Raw genomic sequence first — 27989 nt, forward strand, 5'->3', positions numbered from 1 at the left:
TTAACTTGTGACTATTCTGATATCCCCCTTTACATTTGCTTCTATCTTATTATTATTCATTTCCAGATTGAGGTTTTGCATTACTTTAGAAAGCATTTGATCATCTTTTTTATCTCCTGAAGCAGCCCCTTTGTTGAGAGCTTCTTCTGCTACAATAAAAAATTGCTCAGTTGGTTGAAGAATGCTTACTCCATAGCCATTGTTGTTGTGAATATGCTTGTTAGTCATCTTCAGTTTGGGTGCTGGGAGAACCTGTTAAATTATTTGAGGAAATTAGTTTTTCAATAATTCTTGTTAAAAAAAATATGAACTAATGAACATGTAAAAATTACTCTATAACTTATTCATGAGTTAACAGGTTTCTTTAAAACATCTGAGACTCTCAACTTTGAACAAGTGCTATTTTTCTGGCACTGATTAATGTAATATTAACTACAAAAATGTTTAATGAGAAAATATTAAATGAGGTTTTCAATTTATTTTTATCGGTTATTGATTAAAAAACAAAACAAAACTGATTCTGGATAGAGATACATTCCATGAAGCTGACCTCTAGTATAACATGATAAACCTGAAAATAAATAACTTCAGATAATAATATGTGATACGGAGAAAATAAAATAGGGCAATGCGATAGCAGGAGTGGGTAGGGAGGAGCCACCACTCAGTTTAGCGTGTTCTTCAGAGTGAAGTGTCCTTCATAGTAACGGCTTCTTTGAAGACGGACAATTATGTTCAGAAATAAATAATGAGGTCTGCACTGAAAGACTCCCGCAGTGGGTAGTCAGTCAGTTCAGGGAGACCCTCCCAAGGAACAGCGAGACCACGGCTTCGGATGCAAAAACAAGAGGTTTATTGAACACACAGGTACCCGGGCGACTCAGTCTTTCGAAAGACTGGCGCGCCGAGTAGAGCTCCTGGGTCCTTTTTATAGCAAAAAGCGCGGGTACAGAAGCGAGAAGCAAGGTAATTGGTTAGTTTAAATCAAGCCAGGGGTGAACTTCGGTCAAGTGGGAGTCCTTGAAACAGCTGAGGGGCACTCTTGAAACTTTAACTGACTTGTCTATTTCTGGGAACTATCCGCCCTTTGCCTCGGGCCGGGGCCCAGGTGCATAACCACAGATATCCTGTTTGACTCTGTTCCCCTTGTTTCTTAACTTGACTTTTTGGCTGTATTTTCCCTATACCCTTGTAAAAAGCACTTCCTTCATTCCCCCATTTCTCTTGTGGATCGCTCTAATCTTAGAGCGGAATTAAAAGTTATCTTCGCCATTTAAGGTTTGGTATTTTTGCCTAAAGACCAGAATCTTAACTGCACTTACCCTATCATTGATGAATTGGACTAGTCTATTGATGACGTAGGGCCCAAGGGTGAACAACAGAAGGAGGAGTAATAGGGGCCCGGCGATGGTTGACAGTAGGGTAGTGAACCAAGGGGAGCTATTGAACCAACCTTCAAACCAGTTTTGATCTTTTTGGCGCTCTAACTGTCTTTTATCTAGTCTTTGTTTGAGTTTGGCCATGGTGTCTCGTATCACACCTGAATGGTCTACATAAAAACAGCACTCCTCTCTGAGGGCCGCGCAGAGGCCTCCCTCTCTTAAAAACAGTAAGTCAAGGCCTCGCCTATTTTGGAGTACTACCTCAGATAGAGAAGTCAATGAGTCCTCTAACTTGCTGACTGAATCCTGGAGGGCCCGGAGGTCAGTGTCCATGGCAGTCTGGAGCTCGGTTAGGCCCCGCTGGAGGTCTATAGGTCCTTTAATCAGAGCAGCCGAGCCGGTACCTATACCTGCCACAATTCCCAGTAGGACAGCTAGGGTAAGTGTGAGAGGTTCTCTCTTAAACCTGGGATGAGGGTTGTCATAGGCCTGCAACAAAGTTTCTTCAGGATGGTAATAGATGCGAGGAATCAGCTGAACCTGGACACAGAAATCCTTAGACTGATTAAAAACTGAGAGGGAAACGCAAGGGGTGAGACCGGTGCTGCAAGCCCACCAGCTATGGTTGGAGGGGAGAAGGTACTGATGGTCCCCGGAGGAATTGATGGATAGGGTCTGGTTGCAAAGATGTTGATGGGTAGAAGGTATTGTTCCTATACATAACCCTTGTCCTGTGACCTCTGTGAGAGTAAGCTTTCCCTGGGTCCCCCAACGGCAACTCTCGGCGCTGGTATAATTGGCCTCTCCCAAAAAGGCTATTCCTTCATAGTAGGGGGGGCTTATGGCCAGACAGAGCCAGCAATGCTCTGTGGCGTTCGGGTTGGTGGCATTTAGAGCTAGGAAGGCCCCCTGTACAAGACCAAAGAGCCTGTCACCCGTGGTGGGGGGTAGAGTGCCTGGTGATAGGAGGCTCTGTGTAGCAGTGCTCCTTTGTGCCGCGGGGGGTTGCCTGCTAGTCATTGGGAACAGCTTGTTGCTAGGAGGTCCCTGTTCTGCAAGGACGGGGTCGGGGCCCACTGCCACAGTTGGCATATTGGTGATCTCTAGGCGAATGGTAAACTGTACACCTGGATCGTTTCCCGTCAAATAGAACCTTAGTCCCCAGGTTCTTCCTTGTGCCCAATCTCTGGAATTTTTTCCTTTCTCTGTGAATTTTATTTTAAGGGGGTTACACCAGCCGGAGTTGTCACAGCTTTTACTGCTACCGTTACGTTCTACAGTTATGAGGTCCCATGAGGAACTAGGTCCCCAGTAGACTGTCCCCGTGGTTTCACAACCCCATTCTTTGCAATATAGGGATTCCAGCCCTCCGCACCTTCTAGCTTCTGAAAGGGTCCGGCCATCCCGGGGGCACACGTAGAAGGGGGAAGCGGCAAGCCTGTTTCTAGCTCGGGGATAGCTGCACCCTGGGACCCCCCAGGTGATCTGATTATAAGCTTTTGTATAGTCTGAATCAGGGGGTCTGATCTGGGCCTTGGAGGCCGATACACTGGATCCCGGGATATCCCAGGTTTCAATACCCGCCGCCAGGGCACATACATCAGGTTTAAGATCGGGCCACCAAGTCCAAGGAGGCTGGGTAGCCTGTTTGGTCCAGACAACTTCTCCAGTTTGGGACAGTACCTTCCAGGTGAGGATCACAGGCCGGTGGGGGTTCTTACCCGGTGGACTCATTTTTCCGCCGCCGAATACGCAGCTTAAGAGGATGATCAGTCCTTTCCAGCTCCCAGGTCTCGTTTGGTGCCGGGGGTGGTGCAGGCTTGAGATGGGAAGCATGGACCCAGGCAGCGATGCCATCAACTTTTACTGCGGTCGGGGTGGTCAGCAATACCAGATACGGGCCTTTCCACCGAGGCTCAAGGTTGCTGGGTCGATGGCGTCTGACCAGCACTCGGTCTCCGACCTGGAACGGGTGGGGGACAGCTATGGTACCGGGCTGATATGCCTCTTTGATCTGGTCCCAAATCTGGGTCTTCACAACTTCTAGAGCCTTTAAATGGGTAAATAAGACAGGGAGAAAATTATCAGCGGGACCCAGTGTTTCTCCCAACTCAAGTATGGGGGGGGGTCCCCCGTAGAGGATTTCATAGGGAGTTAGACCGTACTGGCCAGGGGTATTCCTGGCTCTGAACAGCGCTAAGGGAAGGAGGGCCACCCAGTCTTTTCCACCGGTCTCTAAGGCCAATTTAGTTAAGGTCTCTTTGATGGTTCTATTCATTCTCTCTACTTGACCTGAGCTCTGGGGTCTATACGCACAGTGTAACTTCCAATTTATCCCCAGTTGAGTGGCCAGTCCCTGGCTTACCTGAGCAACAAAGGCTGGGCCATTATCTGACCCGATCACCTTGGGGATCCCGAAACGGGGCAGGATTTCTTCTAGTATCTTTTTACATACAGTCAGGGCCGTTTCCGTTTTGGTAGGAAAAGCTTCTACCCATCCAGAGAAAGTATCTACAAATACTAGCAGATACCTGTTCCCATACCGGCCAGGCTTTACCTCTGTAAAGTCTACTTCCCAGTATACGCCGGGTCGATCTCCCCGTTGTCTTTTTCCGGTCTCTCGGTAGGTGGTAGTCGCATTAGTCATGGCACAAGCCGGACACCGATTGGCGACTTCTTGAACGGTGGACCGGAGATTCGGGATGGAGAGGCTGGTGCGGCTCGTTAGTTGAAGGAGCTTTTCTGGTCCTAAGTGTGTTAGCTGATGTAACCGCTAAATGAATTCTTTTCCCTGGTCAGGAGTGAGCTCTCTTGGCTTGGTCCTAGCTTGAGCAGGCTCGATTGGCTCTTGAAGCTTTATAGTTTCTGCTAGCACCCTGACCGACAGGGCGGCTTGTTTTGCAGCCTCGTCGGCCCTCCGGTTCCCGGCCCAACAGAGGAGTAGGGCACTCAGGTATGACCAAAAAGGAATGGGTCACTTGCTTATGTCCGACCCTTAAAAGTCTCTGTGTGGTCCAGGGGTAGACTTTGCTGCCGGTCGCTCCTACTACGACTGTCCGCCTGGACCCTACCTTCCCCATGGGTTGGGTCAGTACCGAATGTTCAGCCCCGGTATCGACCAGAAACTCGATGGGGGTCCCCTCCACTGTCAATGTTACCCTAGGTTCGGGGAGGGGGTCCGAACCTTGACTCCCCTAGTCGTCTAGGGATAGAACCTTGGCTTCTCTGATGTTCTTTTTCCGGGGACATTCTCTTGCCCAGTGACCCTTCTCTTTACAGTACGCGCATTGGTCTTTGTCTAGAGGGGGTCTTCCATCCCTAGGTGTTTTCTTTGCCCGGTTGCTCAGGTTCCCTGTCTGCCTATCTCTAGACCCTCTTTCACCTACCACTGCGGCCAAAATCCTAGTCAAGTTTTTTTCTTGGCGCCTATCGCGCCGTCTCTCTCTCTCTTCTGTCTCTCTTTTTTCTCTTTCTTGTTTTTCCTCTTCTGTCTCTCTCTTGTGGTACACCTTTTCTGCCTCTCTCACTAAATCTTGTAAGGAATAATCTTGGAGCCCCTCTAGCCTCTGCAACTTTTTCTTGATATCTGGGGCTGCCTGTCCGATGAAGGCCATTGCAACTGCCGCCTGCTGTCCCTCAGAAGAGGGGTCAAACGGAGTGTATCTCCTATATGCCTCCATCAGGCGTTCCAAGAAAACCGAGGGGGGTTCTACCGGTCCCTGCAAGACCTCTCTTACCTTAGCCAAATTGGTGGGGCGCCGGGCTGCCCCTTTGAGACCTGCCACTAGAGTCCGGCGGTAGACCAGAAGACGCTCCCTACCTTCGGCCGTGTTGTAATCCCATTGAGGTCGATTGAGGGGGAAGGCCTCATTAATGAGGTTCTCGAGTTGTGTAGGGGCCCCGTTGTCCCCGAGAACGTTCTTGCGGGCCTCCAGAAGAATCCTTTCTCGCTCTTCAGTGGTGAAGAGGATCTGGAGTAGCTGTTGGCAATCGTCCCAAGTGGGCTGGTGAGAGAACATAAGGGACTCAAGAAGTCCCGTGAGTCCTGCTGGTTTTTCAGAAAAAGACGGGTGGTTAGACTTCCAATTGTAAAGATCTGCTGAGGAAAAAGGCCAATATTGTAGAGGAACTAGGCCGTTGGGCTCGGCTGGGGGTCCTATGGCTCGGAGGGGTAAAATCACAGTGGAGTCAGGACCTGAGTCGTCTGCCGGACTGCGGGCACGGCGACTCCTGGTCCTAGCGGCTGGTCCCTCAGGATCGGAACTATCGGGCGCCTGGCCCGGCACCGGTCCGATCGCCTGAGGGGCCAGAGGAGGCGGCAGGGCCGCCGGGTAGGGCGGGGGCTCAGAGAGAAGGAGCGAGTCGTCTGGTGTCGGGAGGACGGGGGGTTGGGGAGGGGCGGAAGGCTTCCTTGTAGGTGGCCTTTGAGTATTTTCTGATCCCGAAACAACAGCGACTTTGCTGGAGGGTGGCACCCAGGGAGGGGGATTCTGGGCGAGGTCTTGCCATACCACGACATAGGCAACCTGGTCCGGGTGTCCTCCGGTCTCCTGAAAAACAATCTTTTTAACTGCAAAAATGACAGTAAGATCAAAGGTTCCCTCTGGCGGCCAACCTACGCCGAATGTGGGCCACTCAGACGAACAGAAAGTCTGCCATTTTCCTTTTTTGATCTCCATGGACAGATTGTGAGCCCTGGCTTTGACATCTTTCCAATGATCTAGAGTAAGGGAGAGGGGCGTAAGGGCACTTTGCCCCATCTCGAAAATTTCCAATAGGGGAACGACGACGCAAAGACCTATCACAACTAAGACAAAAAGAAACCAGAAACGGCGACGAGACCGAGTGCCGTAGAAATAGAAGAAAGAGTCCGATGGCAGAGCGCGCCTCCCGAGACGCGGTGAGACCAAAACACAATAATCCTCTGCCAAGGGGTCCACCAGGCGTCCCTGGTCCTCCCCTGATCCTGGGACGTCTCCCAGGATTGCCGGGTGGCGAGCCCCCGAACACGTCTGTTCGCTACCCGCACTTCGCTCCCAGAGCGACTAACCCGGAACAAACTGAAACCAAAATGCGCGCGCTCAGAAAAGACAGTCGAAATCACTGAGTCAGACACAGAGACGAGACACAGAAACGAGACACAGAACGACTGCTGGCCAGCTTACCTCCCGTTGGTGGGTCGGTGGTCCCTGGGTGGGGGTCTCCGATCCCGGACGAGCCCCCAAATGAAAGACTCCCGCAGTGGGTAGTCAGTCAGTTCAGGGAGACCCTCCCAAGGAACAGCGAGACCACGGCTTCGGATGCAAAAACAAGAGGTTTATTGAACACACAGGTACCCGGGCGACTCAGTCTTTCGAAAGACTGGCGCGCCGAGTAGAGCTCCTGGGTCCTTTTTATAGCAAAAAGCGCGGGTACAGAAGCGAGAAGCAAGGTAATTGGTTAGTTTAAATCAAGCCAGGGGTGAACTTCGGTCAAGTGGGAGTCCTTGAAACAGCTGAGGGGCACTCTTGAAACTTTAACTGACTTGTCTATTTCTGGGAACTATCCGCCCTTTGCCTCGGGCCGGGGCCCAGGTGCATAACCACAGATATCCTGTTTGACTCTGTTCCCCTTGTTTCTTAACTTGACTTTTTGGCTGTATTTTCCCTATACCCTTGTAAAAAGCACTTCCTTCATGGGAGTCCTTGAAACAGCTGAGGGGCACTCTTGAAACTTTAACTGACTTGTCTATTTCTGGGAACTATCCGCCCTTTGCCTCGGGCCGGGGCCCAGGTGCATAACCACAGATATCCTGTTTGACTCTGTTCCCCTTGTTTCTTAACTTGACTTTTTGGCTGTATTTTCCCTATACCCTTGTAAAAAGCACTTCCTTCAGCACCTTAATATCTACAGGAAGTGTTTCTAGTAAAGGTAATAGCCAGAATAAGGTTAATAATTTCTGGGAACACAGAGAAAGCCAGTGTGGCTTCAATACATGTGAAGAGGAGTGGAAGGAGATGAGTTTGGAGAAGGCAGGTGCCAGACCTTGTCAGATTTTATAAACTATGCTTATCGAACTTAATGTACATATCAATCACCTGTGGATCTTGGTAAAAATCAGATTCTAACTCTAGATGTTAGGTAAGGCTCAAGATTCTGCATTTCTAACAAGCTACCATGTGATGCCAATGCTGCCGGTCCATGGCTCACACTTTGAGTATAAAATACAATTCCTGCCCTTAAGTCATTTATAATCTATTTGAGGAGACAAAATGTACATTCATAAAACAAAGAAGTAGAATGTAAAGTTCAACGGCTGTCTAGTTAGCTCATTTGGTTAGAATGTAGAGTTCTAGGGGAAAACATCATAAACGTAAAACGTATTAACTATACAAGCCTAGAGGGACCTAGAAAGGATTTACAGAAGCAAAAAAAAAAAAAAAAAAATGGGAAGACATTTTACCTATAAATTATTGCTATTAATGTTTTAGTTGGTTAGCTTAAATCATTTTACACAACTATGAAGGTAATACTTGAAGTGTTTCTTTATATATTATTATTCTCTTAATTTGCTTTACTTTCCAAAATGTATTATAGATCTGATGATGAAAAATCTAAAATATTTTTAAAAGAGCAAAACCTATCTACTTTCTCATGTGCAAAGTTATTTGCTAGAAGTTTAAATTGAAATTATTAAATTATAAGGCTAAACTTGTTTCCCATCAGACATCATTTAACCATATTTTAATTATTACTTATACTATTTTCCAAATCAATGATAGCATTTAGACTAAATTTTAAGACTAAAACTAACATTTTACTATCAAATTACTAGTCTTACAATGATTCTACATTAAGAAAAGAGAATACCTTCATGTTAACTCCACCTAAAGTGCTTTTCGAACTATCACTGGTTTTGAGATTATTATAGTGATGAATTTCATTCCTTTCCAAAATGGCTGTGCTCCCAGGATATAGTTCAACACCAGCACCCTGTCAATTAAAAGCAAATAAAACAATCTACAAAACACACAAATCCTCCACAATTTTCTTTACACTTGAAAACTGTAATTCTATATTAGCAATCTAAACACTAAGTTACGTGAATATATGTGATAATAAATGCAACAATTTATTGCAGAGAGAATGTTTACAAATGTTGAAAACGAAATCTCTGTTACAGAATCATTTGGCCTAGAAGGAAGGTTGAGGTCATATAGTTCGTTACCTTATTCTCCCACTCAAATTCTTTAGAAGGGAGTCCAAAACCTCTATAAGCAATTGTTTCAGTAATAAAAATTTGTACCTACTGTAAATCCTCCACAGTGCTGCTAACGTGTATTTCCTCATTTTAAGTGGAAATGAAAAAGTCATTCTTTAAAAGATCCTCTTGTTTTTCTTCTTCCTTTACACCTTTTTCTCATTCAATTCTCTGGTACTTTAATGATCTAGGTGAATGTTATCTGAAGACTCAAGTTTTCTATGTCCTGATTATTCAAAAGCTGTCAGAACTAAGCACAATATTTACAGCAATGTCTGAGAGCTTGTAAGTCCTTATTTCTTCTTAAATAAGCCTTCAAGTAACTGGCTCATGATTTGTTTTCTAGCCACTAATTTCTGGATGTTTTGAAAATCACACTTAAAGGTAATGATTCCTTACTTTGGACTTAGGCAGTTCTCTTTTCCTAAGTGTACTATGACATGCTGTACTTATCCTCGTTTTGTTGATTTCTACCAGTTTCCAAGTTTTATTATAATTCCTTTCAAAGATGGAGAAATTGTTACGCTTTGCATATTAAGATCACTTAAAGTATAAAGCTGTACTTTTTATAGAATGAAATACCTGGGCACCAGTTATTTCACTGTCTGTAATTGTCAAAGCGGCCCCTGTGAGAACACACACTCCTGTTCCTTCACATTTTAATATACAGTTTTCTAGAGTCGTGTGACCAGATTCCACTACCACGATATCTTCAACCGTCCCTTGCTGTATCAAAGACAGATGCATTAGTTTTACATTGTCAGCTCTGGACATAACAAAACTGTCATGAGAAGGTTCAGAAGTAATCATAATTTCCTCTCTCTTTCCAATTCCTGATTCATAGAGACAAAAATACATAATTAAGTCAGTAATCCCCAGGTTTAAAGGCCTTTATTCATTCAATAATGCTTGCTCTTACTGTTTTCTTTTCAAATATTTTAAACAAGTTACATACTTTTCCCATTGTTAACTAAGTAGATGCTTAACTGTAATGTAATTTTTTGTCTATATTTTGATGCCATGATGGAAAAATGTGGGTTTATAATCAATCTAAATGTACCTTTGGTATTTATTCAACATACTCATTCTGCTGTATATTTCCCCAAATCTTACAGTCAGCAGTCATGTACAAAATGTCTAAGATACAAAAAGTATACCATAGCCTAACCTAGTTTCAAAACTGTAATTAATTACTATAACTAGAAAAGACTGGCAGAGACTTTTGAATTAACTTAGATTAAGTAATCATACCCCTAATTTTGCTCTATAGTAGTCAAAGCAATTATTTAAACTTAACAACACACCCAAAAATGAGAGGTTGGATTCTCAAAGAAGGCTACAGATTTTTGAAATTGCTTATATGATCCTTATTACCCATATAGCTCAGCAAAATACTACTTATTAAAATAATCAAAATATAGTGAACATTTTGCTTGATTTTCCAATAGATAGGTAAGGTTTAAGTCAACTGCTCTTTTCGCTAGACAATGGGAATATCCTTACTTCAAAGTTAAAAGGGTAGAATTAGAGTTACTAAATATGTCAAGATCATAAAAGAAATTTACTAAATGCTGCTTTTCTAAGTTAGCAAGTAAATTAGTCCTTTTGAGGAGATGCTGTTAATATAACCTTACATCTGGGTTTTCTTACTAAAGTGATATAAAGAACAGTGGAAATAGATAAGAAAGGGCCGAGCCCGTGGCGACGCTCCCGCCGCGGGTTCGGATCCTATATAGGAATGACCAGTGCACTCACTGGCTGAGTGCCGGTCACGAAAAACGATACACACACAAAAAAAAAAAAAAGAAAGAAAGAAAGAAATAGATAAGAAAAAAGTCGTTTTGGTAAAAATGTAGATGGAGCCAATAGAAAATATAAACACATCTTACGGAATAGGTAAAAAGCACATAAGGATTCTCATGAAATATAAACTCTTCGAATTTCCAATAATTCCATTAAGCATGTTTATAATACAAAATTAGTCCAATATACATTGCTGTAAAAACCTACAAAGAATGCCCTGCTAACCCTTTATAATGATGTCATCAGTCAATAAAGCCAGATTTGCAGCTTGATATTCTCCTGGAAAAATAACTACTGTATCTCCACTATAACAGCGATCCAAAGCCAAATCCAAATCATCATGCTGTTGGAGAAGTGTGTCTGACGATAAGTCCTTCACCTAAGAAGACATAAAACAGTGCACCTTCTCCAATAAGTTAAACTGAAACATATCATTTTAATCAGTGCTTTTCCCCAAAGCCTTTCCTATACGGTATTTGTTCATTAAACGCTTAACGTATCAGTCCATCAACTCAGGAAATGATGAAATGAAATTTTCTTTACAATCACTAATAATTGTATAGTTATTAAATACTAGGTATGAGCCATTTGCCAGAAATCATACTTTGAACTTTACATATTACCTACTAAGCCTCACAGCGGTTCTTCGAGATAAGTCATCATTTATCCCTGCTAGAAGCCTAAGGAAATTGAAGCTCACGGGGATTAAAAGAGTCGCCCAAGGACACAGAGTGAGGAGTGATGCAGCCGAGCTTTAGGTCCACATCTGTATGACACCAGATCTCACGCTTGTTCCTATGCACTATTTGTTTTCTTTCACTCAAACTGACACACCAATTTTGTAAATCAATAAAATATTATATATTAAAGATTCTGGAGCTAAAAATAAAAAGTACCAAGAATCTGCACTGGGAGTAGAAAAGATGAGACAATTTCACTATCAGTGGCCTGAAGAGTGAAGAGCTTCAGGTCTAAATTTGGAAACTAAAAATATATTCTGAAAAAAAAGCCTATTATTCTGTTATTCCAATGGAAAGGGAATTATCATTCATAAATCTTTTTTCTTATTATAAAAGTGGTGCTTGTTTGTTATTTAAAAACATAGAGAATGAAAGCAAGTTTAACAAGAAAGGAAAAATTGTAAACTTTTACTTAAATAAAACCTTTGTTTACATAGACATTTCCTTCTATTACTTTTCCCACACATATATTCATTTATTCATATACCAATATATCATATCATAAACTGGATATAGTTTTGAATTCTTATTTTTTAATTACATTATATTACATTTCCCCATGTCTTTAAGTATTTTTTCAAAGCCCAATTTTTAGTGATTACATAATTATACACATGTCTCAGAATTTATATCATGATTTTCTTACTCTTATTTAGATTGTTTACAATTTTTCAATATTATGAAAATACTACAAAAAATAAATCCTTATGCATGCTTCTAGTTATTTCTTTAGGATAAATTAATAGACAGGGAATTACTGAATCAAAAGGTATAAACATTTTAAGCCTCTTGGATACACATTGCCAAATTGCTCTCCAGAAAAGTTTAATCAATTAAAAATTGGTTTGAGAATGTTCATTTGCTGCAAACTCATCAATACAAAGCATTAAAATTGTTTTTAAAAAATCTGCCACTTTGATAAACAAAAAATCTTCACCGTGCCTTGTTTCCATTTACATTCCTTTGATATGCGAGACTGAACATTTTTTCCCGATATATGTGAAACTTCTAATCTTTCCTAAATCAGCAAACCTACTGAATATGTCTCAATGTATTATTTGTCTCAAAATATTACATAAAATGGTAATGCTCCATTGTGCCTACCGCATTTGGCCCCAAGAAGGCCCACTGGACCACAACAGCATTTTCAGGGGTATTCTAGAGGCAGAAGCAAGATCACAGTGAGCAGACACATGAATGTGAAAGAAAAGGAGATAAGTGCAGATAAATATTTCAAGTAGTTTTGCTCTGCAAGGGAAGATATAGAGGTGTGGTGTTTAAGGCACGTATTGTTTTGTTATTTAAAATAGAATTGAATATGTCTCATGTATTCAAGAATAAAGAGGAGAGGTTAAAGATATAAGAAAGAGGTGAGGTCACAGAAATGGTAAAGAGAGCTCCAAGAATTGCTTCCACTGAAGCAAATGTTAACTTTGCAAACACTGACAGATTCAACTCTTTAGAACTCTAGGATCTAATCAAACACAGCAAAGAAGGGAGTGCTTAATGAAGAGGCTGCTAAAAGTCAGTAAGAAAGCACTGTGGCATTTTTTTCTTACCTGCCTACCATCCTCCACTTCCTATCTCAGCAGCAGCAGTGGGGATGGCAGCCTGCACTCTTGGTGTGGCTTGCTGGTGCTTGCAGAGGATAAGGTGGGGTGCAACACGGATCTTTTTCTCTAAATACTGTTGTTGTGCATACTGACAGTTCCCTGAAGAACCGACACAAAGAAACTGACCTTTGTTTCACTCCCTCAGGCTGGACCAGCTTTGTAGGCAGCATCCGATGAGAACATTTAAAGACATATACTTCCTTTAGTTGCCTGGGAAAAGGGACAGAGAAAGAGGCAAGCAAAAGCCCTCAAAGGAAGAGACTGGGAAGGAATATTCTTGAAGGAATAAGGGCTTGAAAGGACTACTTCCTATACAGGGGAATCTGTAGTGAAATGCACATGCCCAGGGCTGGTCAAATGCTCACAAGAGATCTGAGAGGACCGTAGGCTTGAACCTGTGGCTGATCTTTGGGCCCTGCACAAGCAGGAGGCAAAAGCCAAAGCAGACTTTTAGGCAACCTGGCTAAGCTTTAGAGTGCCTCAGCTCAGCCAGTCTGAAAAGACTAGGAGAGCTTTTTTTTATTTTTACCTGCAGGCATTTAGGAAAATCTCTATCAGGTCACTCTGAGATAATATAACAGAGATAACATGACAGAGACTTAACTTGTCATGCAAAAAAGGAATACAGCCTTTGCAAAAGTAGTTTGAAAAAGTCATTAAACAAACAAACAAATTTAGTCTCCCACAACCAATACAAACCCTGACAAGAGTACTATTTGATTTCCACACATTTTAATATCCAAAATGTCCAGTTCTCAATAAAAAATTACAAGATATTTAAAAAAAACGGGAAACTGTGACCTATACTATTCAAAGGGAGAAAAAAAAAAAAAAGAAATTCTCAGAAACTATCATTGAACAAGCCCAGAGAAGACTTTGGACTTGCCAGACAAAATGTTAAATCAATGTCCTAAATATGCTCAAAGAGCTAAAGGCAACCATGGACAAAGAACTAGAGGAAACCAAGAGAACAATGTATGAACAAATAGAGAATATAATTAAAGAGATAAAAAAGAATCAAACAGAAATTCTGTAGCTGAAAAATACAGTAGATAAAATGAAAATTTTACTGTACAGGTTCAGCAGCAGAGTTTAGCTGGCTAAAGAAAGAATCAGCAATCTTGATAGTAGGATGACATTAGAAATTATCCAGCCTGAGGAACAGAAAGAAAAGGGCATAAAAGCATGAGCAGAGACAAAGGGACCAGTGGAACACTATCAAGCATACCAGTATATATATGAATATTATGGGAGTCTCAGAAGGAGAGGAAAGAGAAAAAGGGACAGAAAGAATATTTGAAAAAATAATGACTAAAATCTTCCCAAATTTTGTGAAAGGCATGAATCTACACATTCAAGAAGCTCAATGGGCTCTAAGTAGAATAAACACAAATAAATAACACACCAAGATACATCTCAATTAAAGTAAGCCAAAGACAAAGAATCTTAAAAGCAGCAAGAGAAAAGCAATTCATTACATATGAGGAAGCCTTAATAATATTAATAGCTGATTTGCCATCAGACACCATGGAAGCCAGAAAGCAGTGAGATGATATAAAGTGCTGGGCGGGGGGGGGGGGGGGGGGGGGGGGGGGGGGGGGGGATTGTCAACCAAGAATTAGAAATCCAGCAAAACAATCCTTTAAAAAGGAAGAAGAAACTGACATTCCCAGAAAAGCATTTCTTGTAAGGGAGTCCTTCAGACTGAAATGAAATGAATAATAGACAGCAACTCAAAGCCATATAAAGAAATAAAGAATTCTGATAAAGGTAGCTACATGGGTGAATATAAAGACAGTATTATTGTATTCTTGGTTTGTAACTCCTCTTTTAGTTTACTGTATGATTTAAAAGAACAATGCATAAAACAATAATTATAAATACATATTAATGGGCAGACAATGTATGAAGATGTATTTGTGACAATAACAACATAAAGGGGAGACAGAGCTGTACAGGAGCAGAGTTTTTATATGCTATTGAAGCTAAGTTGGTATCAATTCAAACTAGATTATCATAAATTTAGAATGTGAATTATAATCCCCTTGGTAACCAACAAGAAAATAACTAAATAATATACACAAAAGGAAATGAGGAACAAATCAAAATGGTACACCGGAAAAAAAAATCATCAAACACAAAAGAAGACAGTATTGAAGGAGTTGAATAACAAAAAAATGATATTGTAGAAAACAAATAGCAAAATGGCAGAAGTACTTCCCCTTATCAGTAATCAGTCTAAATGTAAATGAATCAAGATCACCAATTAAAAAATAGAGACTGATAGAAAGGATAAAGAGAAATAATTTAGCTATATGATGTTACAAGAGATTCACTTTAGATCCAAACACACATATAGGTTAATAGTGCAATGATAGAAAAAGATATTCCACACAAATGGTAATCAAAAGAGAGCTGAGATGGCTATATTAATATTAGACAAAATAAACTTCAATCAAAAATTGTTGTTAGAGACAAAGAAGGACATAATAGATTGACAAAAGAATTAATTCATCAAGAAGACAGTCCAAAAATATATGAAGAAGCCCCAAAATATATGCAGTAAACATTGACAGAATTGAAGGGAGAAGTAGACAATCCACAATAATAGTTGAAGACTTCTATACCACACTTTCAATAATAACTACAACGTCTAGATCAATAAGAAAACAGAAAACTATAATCAAACTAGACTTAACACACATGCAGACTCACACCCAACACAAAAGAATACACATTTTTCTGAAATGCACATGGAACATACCACAGGATACACCATATGTTGGGTCACAAAACAAGTCTCAATACATAGATCATCTCTGACCATGGTTAAAATAAAGTAGAAATCAGTAACAACAAGAAAACTGGAAAATTCAGGAATATGTAGAAATTAAACAACATACTCTTAAACAACCAATTAATCAAAGATGAAAACACAAGGAAAATTAGAAAATACTTTGAGATGAATGAAAGTAAAGACACAACGTATCCAAACTTATGGGATGCAGCAGAAGCAGAGCTGAGTGGAAAATTTATAGCGGTAAATACATTAAAAAAGAAAGATCTCAAATCAACAACCCAACTTTACATCTTAAGGATTGGAAAAAGAAGAGCAAACTAAACCCAAAGGCAGCAAAAGAAAGGAAATAATAAAGATTACAGAAGACATCAATAAAATAGAGAATAGAAAAACAATAGAACTAATGAAATCAAAAGTTGGTTCTTTGAAAAGATCAACAAAATGTACAAAACAAGCTAAACTAAAAAGAGAAGGTACAGGGCCGAGCCCGTGGCGCGCGGCGCTGGGAGCGCGGCGGCGACACTCCCGCCTCGGGTTCGGATCCTGTATACGACTGGCCGGTGCACTCACTGGCTGAGTGCCGGTCACGAAAAAGACCAAAAAAACAAACAAACAAAAAGAAGGTACAAATAACTAAAATCAGAAATAAAAGTACGGACATTGCTACTGACTTTAAAGAAATAAAAATGATTGTAAGAGTATACTATGAACAATTGCACACCAGCAAATACGCTGATCTCACACCAATAAGGATTAGGTATACAAATTCCTAAAAACACACAAATTACTCCAATGGATTCAAGAAGAAATAGAAAATCTGAACAGACAAATAACAAGTAAAGAGATTACATCAGTAATCAAACACCTCCCAACAAAGTACAGGACCAGACAGCTCAATTGGTAAACTCTACCAAACATTTAAAGAGCCATTAACACCAATTCTTCTCAAATTCTTCCAAAAAATACGAGAGAACACTTTCTAACTCATTCTCTGAGGCCAGCATTCTCTGATAATAAAGCTAGACAAAGACACTGGAAGAAAACTATAGACTAATGTTTCTTATGACTACCTAATGCAAAAATCTTAATGCAAAAGTCCTCAATAAATTTTAGCCAACCAAACCTAACAGCACATTAAACTTGTACTAACTTGTTATATCTGAACAGGCTCCAGTTTAAGGCACTAGGAAGGATAAGTGTCCCTATCAGAGTAATATGACTGGAAGGAAATTAATTGAATTCTTTGTACTGGGTATATTTTCATACATGGTTATCACCTTTTGTAGCACTAGAGGAAAAATCTGACAATAATGGCTACATTATTTGGACATGAATACCGTAATAGAAATCACAATAGCAATTGATATGTTTGTAAGTGCTAGGCATTTAGCTAAAAGATTTATGTAAATTATTTTACTTAAGCCTAACACCCTATGGTATAGACTTCATTACTCTTTTTCAGATGAGGAAATAAGAGAAACCACGTAATTTATTTAATCTCATACAAATCTTAAGAAGCAAAACTGTGAGTCATACCCAGGTTTCCAAGTCTATGTTCTTCACCACCATACTATACTGCCTCTAGACTGAAAGAAGGAGCCGCAGAGAGGCCTGTGATCAACAGTGGAGACACCGCTGTTTCTCTAAATCTGGGAGAATTACTAATGTTTAACTTTAGTTCAGGAACTGGAACAGGTGGTCAACTCTTAATTGAGCATTTACTATGTTCAGGGCATTTGTATTCGTTTGTTTCCATTGCCTATAACAAAATACTTGGAACTGGGTGATGTATAAAGAAAACAAAATTTATTGCTTACAGTTTCTGAGGCTGGGAAGTCCAAAGTCCATCTGGTGTTGGTGACAGTGACCCAGGGGTCTCACATTACAATGAGGTGGAAGCACAGAGAGCAGACAGAGCGGAAGTCAAACTCTCTTCTTTGAAAGCGCTCAGAACCATTACCCTGACCACCATTTTTAATCCATTCACTACACTATGGTCCTGCAATCCAATCACCTCTTCAAGGCTCCACCTTTCAACTACCATAATAGGATTTCCCACTCTCTTAATAGTCACAGTGGGGGCTAAGTTTCTAATACATAAAACTTGGGGGACACAATTCAAGCTTCAAGGAATTTGGGGGGACATAATTCAGTCCACTACATCATTATTCTAAGCATATTACAAATACGTATGTTTTTAATCTTTACAACAACTCTGTAAATATGGAACAGTATTATTATCTTCATTTTACATTTGAAGACGAAAGCACAGATGGGTTAAATATGAGTTCAAAAAGTTTGTAAAAAAATAAAATGAAAGATAATGTGAATATTTCCATGAACTTTTTGAAGATCCCTTGTAACTAGTTGAAAATCATATAACTAGTAAGTGGCAAAGCCAGGAATCCAGGCAGTTTGGTCTTAAAGCCTATGCTCTCAACCAGGCCAGTACACAATTTTTTTCTCTCTCTCTTTAAAGCACTCTGCAAATAAGGAAATTGAGGTTCAGAGAGGTTATGTAGCTTGCCCAAGACTGCATAGTTATCAAATGATCTCAGGTAGGGTATTTGAACATTGGAGCTATCTTACTACAAAGTCCATGTCTTTCCACACACCACTTTGTAAAGATGATGGGCATGGGTAAAACTTACTACAGGGAGAGTATAGAGCAAGAATTCTGAGTAAAGTATCTTCCAAGCTGAGGAAATTGTTAAAGGCTATGTGCATAGCTATGATGACTATCAAACCAATTTGTCAACCTCAAAGATAAATTTAAAACCAAAGATCTAAATAAAATAGAAGCTGATGATGCCGGCTCCTCTGTAGTCCTCCTCTCATTTACCTGACCTCTAAAGTTCAGGGATAATTACACAAATGAAGACAGGATAGCAAAGTGCTGGATAAAAATAAAATAAATTTCTCACTGTCCAATAGGAAAGTGAAGAAAATGAAGCCAGAACAGAAATAAAAGCGAAAGTGAGAAGTAAAGTGAAAATGACAACATAAGGCTGGGATAAAAGCAAAACCTATACCTTACTTTTTACAAAGATGTTTTAAAAGATGTTTACAAAGATATTGGTAGAATAATTAACATTATCGAATGGTCTAATCCAATAAGCAATTAAAAGGAAATTAAATTTTAGTGAAAATGGTAAAAATGGGTAGGATAGCAGTCTAATAAGCCAGCTTTATCTCTCACCACTGTCCTCTTAGGTTTTAAAGACCAGCTTTGGTGGACTTCTTTCAGTCCCTCATATGCACCATACTCTCTTGTCACATATACACTCATTTACTGATTCAACAGAAACTGATGGGCACCCACCATGTGCCAAGCATCATGCTAGGTGATTCCAGGAGTGGTAAATACACAGTCATTGCTCGTAAGAAGCTCATATTTGAGCGAAAGAGACAGTCAATAGATAGCCACAAAAAGTACTATATATAGTCATGATATGGGAAAGTGCCAGTAAGGAAAAGTGCAGGGTGCTGTAATTGTATATAGCTGTCTAATGTGTTCTGAGAGGTTTAGAAAGCCTTTTTCTGTGGAAATAACATTTAAATTCAGACCTGAAGAGCAGTGGCTCAGCAGGTGGAAGAAACAATACGGCTTACACAAGGATGTGGGGTTAAAGTAAGGGAGAAAAGTGAGTGTACGAAGGTGATGAAGGCTAGGAGGAAAAACACTCCCAGAAAACTGTAATTAGCAACGGGTAGATGGTTGTGCCATTTACTGAAACAGAGAACTACAGAATATAAGCAAGTCAATGAATATGATCATGAATTTAATTGCAGACATCTGAGTTGAAGTACTTGCAAGACAATCAAGTGGTGATGAGCAATAGGCAGTCGGCCATGTAGGCTTGGGGCTTAGAACAAAAAGTCTGGGCTGTGGATGTACATTTTGGATTACAAATATATATAAATGAAGTTATGGGAGAAGATTAATCACTTAGGGATAATATAGAGCAGTAAAAAGACAAGTACCCATACTTTAGAGGGTATGAGGAAAAAAGCACCTAGAGAGGATAAAAACCAGTATAGTAAAAAACAAAGGAAGAGAATATTTCAAGGAGAGAGCTGTGAAATGCTACTGAGAGGTCCAGTGAAATAGAAATATTTACTCCTTGGCTTAGAACACTTTTTGCTCTTGGGCTGGCTAAATTGATATTCATCCTTCAGGTTTAGGCTGAGTTATTTCTTCTAGCTAGCATTGCCAGAATTCCTAATTCTGTCTTATATCGCCATTCTATGTGCTCCTTATACATACCCTTATCATAGCATTTATCATTTTGTGCTTTGATTGTAATTGTCTGCTTACTTGTCCACATCTCCAAAATTGGCTGAATGTATGAAGAAGCAAGACTGTGGGTATCGTTCAATGCTGTATCTCCCCTGAATGCAATCTTTTTTTACATCTGTGTCTCAGCCTCCCAATAGCAACGAGCATAGTACCTGGCAACAAGCTTAGTACTCAGTAAATTGTAGTCAACGTTAATTTATTTAGTACCTATTATATGCCAATTGCTGAGCTGGATGTAATGGGGAAAATAAGGCATTAATGAATCAGACAAGAACTTCTTTTCTGAATATGTGCAGCTAAAACTTAAATGAACAAATAAGAATAAAGTATACTTACCATTTCAGTAGTCATCGCTTTTGCTACAATATGTGTTATAGTCTTTCCAAAGTCTCTTTTTCCTTTCCTACGCCTCAGAATTCTTGGAAAGAAAGGTCCATGAACTCTATAGTTAAAAATATTTATTTGTGATTAAATCAACATGAAAAATACTCTATTTCTACCCAGTAAATAAAAACTTGGTACCAAGCATCTTTAAGAAACGTTTCATTAATTATAAGCTCCTTGAGAGTAATGAGCAACTTGAGAGTGATGTAATGATTAAGATCTTTTTACCTTTAAACTCTAAAATCTTGTTATTGTAATGGATTGTACCTGGAAATCTGTACACAACCTACTACAACCTTTGCCTCAGCCACCTCAACCTTCCTGTAGAAAATTTTCCTGATTATACTTTCATAATCCACTGAGTTGTAGACTCACACAAAACAGAGATGGTGATGTCTGTGATACTGAGGCATAAAAATGTTTTGGGACATACCTAATCTTTGATACTTTGTTCAATTCACAGATTGTTTTGTTTCAAAGGGTATGGTTTCCATAGAGGAGCTGGCTGTTAGCCTCGCAGCAGAACTATTACAGCTTCTCTTAGTTGTTTTCATATTGTTTGCTGCTCAGCATTTCTAATTAATTCCATTCTTTCTCTTCTTTCTGCTTTTCTTTATATTTCCTGTTTCCCGTTTCTTAATCATTTAAGTGTCTCCAAAGCAAAGTCAGAGAAAACATTTCACTCTAACTATTGTCTTTCATAATTACTATCAGCCAAAAGGGACAACAATCCTTTGCCAGTAGGTATAGATTTACCAACAATCTCCTTAGGTATCATTTTTTGGGTTCTCTACAGTTTGATTATTGCTTGATGCTAAGGGGATGCAGCTTTAAGTGCCAGTATTTTTGAGCTTATATCTCAGTTATCAAATATTTTAGTAAAGCATAATATTTCAGGGAATTGTTTCTAAGAATTTTCCGTGCAAATTATTAAAATTTGAATTTCAACATATTAGCAGTGTCTCCCAAAGTTTTCTCAGACATTTAAAAATCAAGTCACTCAGCATTTTTATACCCATTTAAGCAAGTGGTTTTGATCTTGAGAGATAAAGAACTGCTCATGCATTTTTTCATCATGTACCAAATTACCAGCTGCTCCAAGAGTAAAGCATCCTAAATATTGAGGAAACCATAGCAATTTATCATGCTATGTTAGTTTTAAATCGAAGGTATATAAGTGAGTTTTTTAAAATTAAATTTATTAAGGTATAATTTACATCAAATATACTCATTTTAAGTTAACTGTTCCATGAGGTTTCACAAAGGTTTATACCCATTTAACTCAAAATCACAATAATCAAGATATAGAACCTTTCCATCATACTGATAAGTTTCTGTATGCATCATTGCAGCCATCCTTTACACACACTCCCAGGTAAACACTGATCTGCTTTCTGTCATTATAGATTTCCCTTTCTTGAAATTTTTAAAAACAGATTTTATTTTTTAGGGCAGTTTTAGATTCACAGCAAAATTGAGCAAAAGTTACATAGAATTCCCATACACCCGTTGTTCCTATACACACGCAACCTTCCCCACTATTGACCCCCAGTACCAGAGTGGTACATTTGTTACAATTGGTGACCCTACCCTGACACATCATTATCACCCAAAGTCCTTAGTTTACATTAGGGTTGACTCTTGGCACAGTCCATTCTTGGGGGTTAGACAAATATATAATGACATGTAGCCACCATTATTGTATCACACAGAGTAGTTTCACTGCCCTAAAAATCCTCTGTGATCTGACGATTCATCCCTCCCTCTCCCCTAATCCTTGGCAACCACCGATCTTTTTACTGCTTTCATAGTTTTGTCTTTTCCAGAATATCATATAATTGGAGCCATACAGTTTATGTAGCCTTTTCAGATTAAATTTGTTCATTTAGTAATATGCATTTAAGTTTCTTTCATGTCTTTTCATGGCTTGCTAGGTCTTTTTTTTTTTTTTTTTTTTTTTTTAGTGCTGAATAACATTTCATTGTCTGGACATACCAGTTTATTTACACATTCACCTACTGAGGGACATCTTGGTTGATTCCAAGTTTTGGCAATTATGAATAAAGCTGTTATAAACATCAGTGTGCAGGGGTTTTGTATGGACACACGTTTTCAATTCATGTGGGTAAATACCAAGGAATTTGATTGCTGGATCGTATGGTAAGGGTATGCTTAGTTTAGTAAGAAACTTCCAACCTGTCTTCCAAAGTGACTGTACCCTTTTGCATTTTCACCAGCAATGAATGAGAGTTCCTGTTGTTCCACTCCTTTCTTGGAATTTTTAAATGGAATTTTAAAGTGGAATAATGGGACTTGTCTACCAGCCAGCTACCAAAAAGAAATAAACAAATAAATAAAGTGGAATAATATACTATCCACTCTTGGGTCTGGCTTTTTTCACTCAGCCTATTTTTGAGATCCATCCATGTTACCGTGTGTATTAGCAGTTTGTTTCTTTATATTGCTGAGTAGCATTTCATTATAGGATTTTTAATATACAAGATCATGTCATCTGTGTAGAGATAATCTTACTTTTTCCTTTTCAATCTGGAGGCCTTTTCTTTCTCTTGCCTTACTGCTCTAGCTAGAACCTCCAGTACAATTTGAATATAAATGGCAAGAGGGAACATTCTTGTCTAATTCCTGATTGTAGGGGGAAAACATCCGTTCTTTCCCCACAAAGTGTGAAGTTGTGGGTTTTTCATAGATGACTTTAAACAGGTTGAGGAAAATCCCTTATATAACAAGTTTCTTTAAAGTTTTTATCATGAAAGGGTATTGAATTGTCAAATGCTTCTACTGTGTCTATTGAGATGATCACGTGACTTTTAAAAATTCTATTAATATCGTATTATATTGATTGATTTTCATTTTTTCATTTTAATTTATCAATATGCACTGTAGTTGATTTTCGTGTCCCTTTACCAATTGCTTTTCCCCCACTCCCTCTCCCCTTTACCCACCACCCCATCAACATCATATCTGTTCACTTATCTTAACAAATTCAAGGAATTATTGTGATTGTTGTGTGTCCCCCCCCACCTTGTTTGTATACTTATTTATTTATTTCTATTAGCTCCCACATATAAGTGAGAACATGTGGTATTTCTCTTTCTGTGCCTGGCTTATAATCACTCAGTATAATTTCCTCTGAGTCCATCCATGTTGCTGCAAATGGTAGTATTTCATTCTTTTTTTTACAGCAGAGTAATATTCTATTGTGTAGATATACCACATTTTCCTTATTCGCTCATCCGATGGGCATTTAGGCTGGTTCCAACTTTTGGCTATTGTAAATGGCACTGCAATAAACATGGGAGTACAGGTATCTCTTCGATATGATGAAAACAACTTTGCATTCCTGGGATAAATCCCATTTGGTCATAGTGTCTTGTCCTTTTTGTATGTGAACGGACTCAGTTTGTTCATATTTTGTTGAGAATTTTGCATCTAAATTCATTTATTAGTCTATAGTTTTCTTGTGATGTCCTTGGTTTTGGTATCAGAGTAATATCAGACTCATAGAATGAGTTGGGACAGTGTTTCCTTCTATTTTTTTGGAAGAGTTTTTGAAGAACTAGTGTTAATTCTTCTTTAAACTTTCATTAGAATTTATCCGTGAAGACATCTGGTTCTTGGCTTTTCTTTGTGGGTAGTTTTCCATTTGCTAATTCAATGAACTTACTTGTTATAGATCCGTTCAGAATTTATGTTCTGCTTGAATTGGTTTTGGTAGATTTTATCTTTCTAGGCATTTGCCTGTTTTATCTAGGTTCCCTAATGTGTTGGCATGAATTGTTCATAGTATTCCTTTATGATCCTTTTTATGTCTGTGCAGGTTTTTATGTGAATATAAGTTTTCAGGTTAGGTAAATACCAACTAGGAGTGCAATTGCTGGGTGCTATGTCTAAATTATGTTTAGCTTTATAAGAAACTGCCAAACAGCCTTTCAGAGAGGTGGTACCCATTTTGCATTTCAACCAACAATGAGTGAGAGTTCCTGTTGCTACATATCCTCACCAGAACTGATCTTATCAGTTTTTTGGATATTAGCCACTCTAATAGGTACGTAGTGGTATCTCAATGTTTTAATTTGCAATTCCCTAATGTAAAATGGTTGAGTGTCTTTTTATATGCATATTTGCTACCCATGTATCTTCTTTGGTGTAATGTCTGTTCAAGTCTTTTGCCCATTTTTAATTGTATTGTCATCTTATGCTTGAGTTTCAAGAGAAGTTTATATATTTCAGATATAAGACTTTTATATGATATGTGTCTTGCAAGTATTTTCTCCCAATCTGTGGCTTGTCTTTTCATTCTGGTAAGTGTGTTTTGCAGAGCAGGTCTAATTTCAATAAAGTTCAACTTATTTTTTCTCTCATGGATGACACAGTTGTGGTTGTATCTAAAAACTCATTGCCAAACCCAAGGTCACCTAGGTTTTCTCTTATATTTTATTCCACAAGTCTTAAAGTTTTCAGTTTTATGTTTAGGTCTATGGACCACTTCAAGTTAATTTTTGTGAAAGGTCTACATTCATGCTTTTTAATATGGATGTTCAGTTATTCCAGCACTATTTGCTGAAAAGAATATAATTTCTCCATTGAATTTCCTTTGTGCCTTTGTCAAAGATCGTCAACTATTTGTGTGGACTCTCTATTCTGGACTATATATGAACGTTCTATTCTGTTCCATTCATCTGTGTATCTATTCTTTACCAAGACCACACTCTCTTGATTACTATGGCTTTACAGAAAGGCTTAAAATTGGGTAGTAGTATGAGTCCTCCCTCTTTGTTGGCTATTCTAGGTTTTTTGACTTTCCATATGAATTTTAGAAACAGTTTGTCAATATCTACAAAATAGTTTGCTAGGATTTTCACTGGGGTTGCACTGAACCTATCGATCAATTTGGGCCAAACTGACATCTTAAAAATACCCTCTTCTTCTTGGTAACAGAAGAAACCCTAGGAAATTACTTAACTTCTCGGAGCCACAGTTTCCACTGTTTTCTCATCTATAAAATGGGGAGCAGACTAGGTGGTCTTGAAAAACCCCCTCTCTGCTCTAAAGCTGTAAGGCTCTGTATTTAGCACGTCAATAACCTTGAGAATTTTATGCCCATGTCAATCCTCCAGCAGCTTGTCTTCTGAGGGCACCAAGCTTTCCTAGTCAACCAGTACAGGGAGAGCTTTCCTCCAACATGGAGGCTGGAAATCAGAATCTAGCTTTTCCCTGTGAGCAAACGCAGTACTCACTGTCAGTTTCCACTTCTTGCTTCTGAAACTGCTCAAGAAGGTTTTGTGCTCTTCGCTCTGGGTCAGAGCCTGGCATCATCCGTTTGAGGTAATCCAGCATCTTCTGTAAGCACGGGAAGTGAGGGGGTTCTCGGAAGTCCTCTGCGCATTGGTCAAGCCAGGCCCTCAGGATTGAAGCGATTGCACTGAGAATGAGAAATGGATAATCACTGCACCCAACTGGCTGTGGGCACTCAAAACAAGCCCTGGGCACAGAAGCCTGTCCCGGGTAGACCCTGAGAAAACTTGAGCAGGTGGCCAACAGGTGGTCAATTTATCCAAAAGTTCCTGGAAACATCAATGAATTTTAAGCACCTTAAAACAAGCTGACCACACTTATTAAGTGGTGATTGAGTGGTGGGGGGAAACTGACAAGGTTCCAAAAAAAAAAAAAAAGAAGAAACCTAACCTTTGGAAAAACCCATACAGGGCAGAAAAAGACATGTAGAAGACGCTTTCGTGAATCCTGAAATAACTTCAAAGCAATCTGTACACAGTGGGATATGTGGTTTCCAGTTCTGGATTTGCTCAAATGAGAGACCACAAGATCTACCATACTAATAGTTTAGGAAATAACTGCCTGCCAGTAGGCTGGAAATCCATCTGATGGAAGGAAGTGCCTGGGTTTGGAAAAGATAAATGCATAAATTTAATTTTACAAAGATCTCCAGGGTTTCAACATGAGTACCAAAATATCCCCTTAAAATTATGCTTTTGTTTATGTATTGTAATGATGAATAAGCTAATTATCCTGATTTGGCCATCACATATTATACACAAATATTGATAGTCAACTCTGTCCCCCACAAATATGTATAATCAATTAAGTTTCAAAAAAGCAACCAAAAAATGAAGAGAAAAGAACATTGAATATAAAAAAAATCCTTTTGTTTCTCAAATTACAATGAGGAGAGTGTTTGAAGATAGAGAAACAGTAGGGTAGAAAAGTTACATCTCTGAAAAATAAAGGAAAAAACTTGATAAGGAAAACCACCGTGAAGGTGACTTCCTCTGATGTCTCTACAGGTCACCTGCAGAGTTCACTTTGGGTGAAACAAGGGCCCGGGTCCCAGGGTGAAAGAGACAGAGTCCTTGTGTGTGTACAGCTCCCTCTAGACACGTTACTGATAACACAAGTGTGTTGTCTTAGGTTAGGGGCAGCGCCTCACTCAAGGGAAGAGGCAACGAGCTGAAAGGTAAAGAGGATAACATATTTGGAGTGCGATTATTATTCTGTGCTTTTTATTCAAAGAAGACTCTACGGACACTCCTGAACCAGGCACATGCTGGGCTGTGTCCTGTGCAGAAGAATAGCGGCCTCATCAGCAGCCACCCACCCCACAGCCCAGGCACATTCGCTGAGGATGGCTGGAAAAGATGACAGGGACCACGTGTTAACCCGCGCATGTTCTATGGACAGAAACACAACACCTCGTCGTAGCTAAAGACCTAACTGACCAAAAATCTTACAGCTAGAAAAATCTTTTAGCAAATTTTAAAATTATCATTATCCAATTATACTTCAAACAAATTGTTTATTTAATTTAAAAACTATAACTAAACTAAAAGTTCTTATCCCTCTATGTGAGACTTAGGCTGGGCTTTCACAGGTGTGTCTCACTTTCCTGTCTCGGTCTCATACCAAGGAGCAGAACTGTGATCAAGGCATAAATACAACTAAAGCCAATTTAATGCTGAACTTTTGGAACTGAAGTACAAACAGAAGGAAAATAAATGTGTTAATAACTGTTTTCACTACTGTGTACATCACTGTTTCACTAACGTAGACATTAAGGCATTTGGAACTATAATATTCAATTATCTACACCTAAAGTAGATGACACAGGGCCGGCCCGTGGCTCACTTGGGAGAGTGTGGTGCTGACAAGACCAAGCCAAGGGTTAAGATCCCCTTACCGGTCACCTTTAAAATAAATAAATAAATAAATAAAAATAGAGTAGATGACACAAAACCATTAAAATCATAGAAATAACTCAATACTCTCCAAATCTTTAGTTCAGATTACATAAAATTATAAACATAAATTTCATTCCCTTCCAGAAAGCTAGAAGAAATTAATCTGGATTCTGGGATTAATTGAAAACGTAAGTAAAAATGAAATCAATGGACATTTATTTTTTGAGGGCCCACACATAAGCAATCATCATTTCTTCTTTCTTTTACAAAACCAAATATCATGAATTAAAGAAGAAAATGATGAAGTGGTATTTAAATATTTCATTTTTATAAAAAAAATTTTTTTTCTGTGACTACGTTCCCTTCCTTCCTGACAAACGTTGAGCCCAGATCAGTGGTGCACACAGGTGGAGTGACAGCCTAGAACACTGGAAAGCCTGACATTTGCATACGGCATGTTGACTCTCTGACTCTTTTATTTAAGCAGCTGATCAGTACGGGATCGGAACACTT

The 27989-nt window shown here is 39.3% G+C and overlaps 2 protein-coding genes across 2 annotated transcripts; both read right to left on the bottom strand.

Annotated features, from left to right (window-relative positions):
• LOC134384396 (testicular spindle-associated protein SHCBP1L-like) lies at window positions 1-27933 on the bottom strand. The gene is made up of 7 exons (XM_063105920.1): window positions 27929-27933; window positions 25517-25705; window positions 20215-20320; window positions 10651-10804; window positions 9205-9455; window positions 8232-8354; window positions 1-252 (listed from the first exon to the last, which is right to left on the bottom strand). The coding sequence occupies exons 1-7, from the start codon at window positions 27931-27933 to the stop codon at window positions 1-3; spliced, it is 1080 nt and encodes a 359-aa protein (XP_062961990.1).
• Window positions 665-7564, bottom strand: LOC134383305 (uncharacterized). The gene is made up of 3 exons (XM_063104213.1): window positions 7531-7564; window positions 4611-5850; window positions 665-713 (listed from the first exon to the last, which is right to left on the bottom strand). The coding sequence occupies exons 1-3, from the start codon at window positions 7562-7564 to the stop codon at window positions 665-667; spliced, it is 1323 nt and encodes a 440-aa protein (XP_062960283.1).
• Window positions 27934-27989: the final 56 nt, after the last annotated feature.

This window comes from Cynocephalus volans, chromosome 8, assembly GCF_027409185.1.
Source record: "Cynocephalus volans isolate mCynVol1 chromosome 8, mCynVol1.pri, whole genome shotgun sequence".
Lineage (NCBI taxonomy): Eukaryota > Metazoa > Chordata > Mammalia > Dermoptera > Cynocephalidae > Cynocephalus > Cynocephalus volans.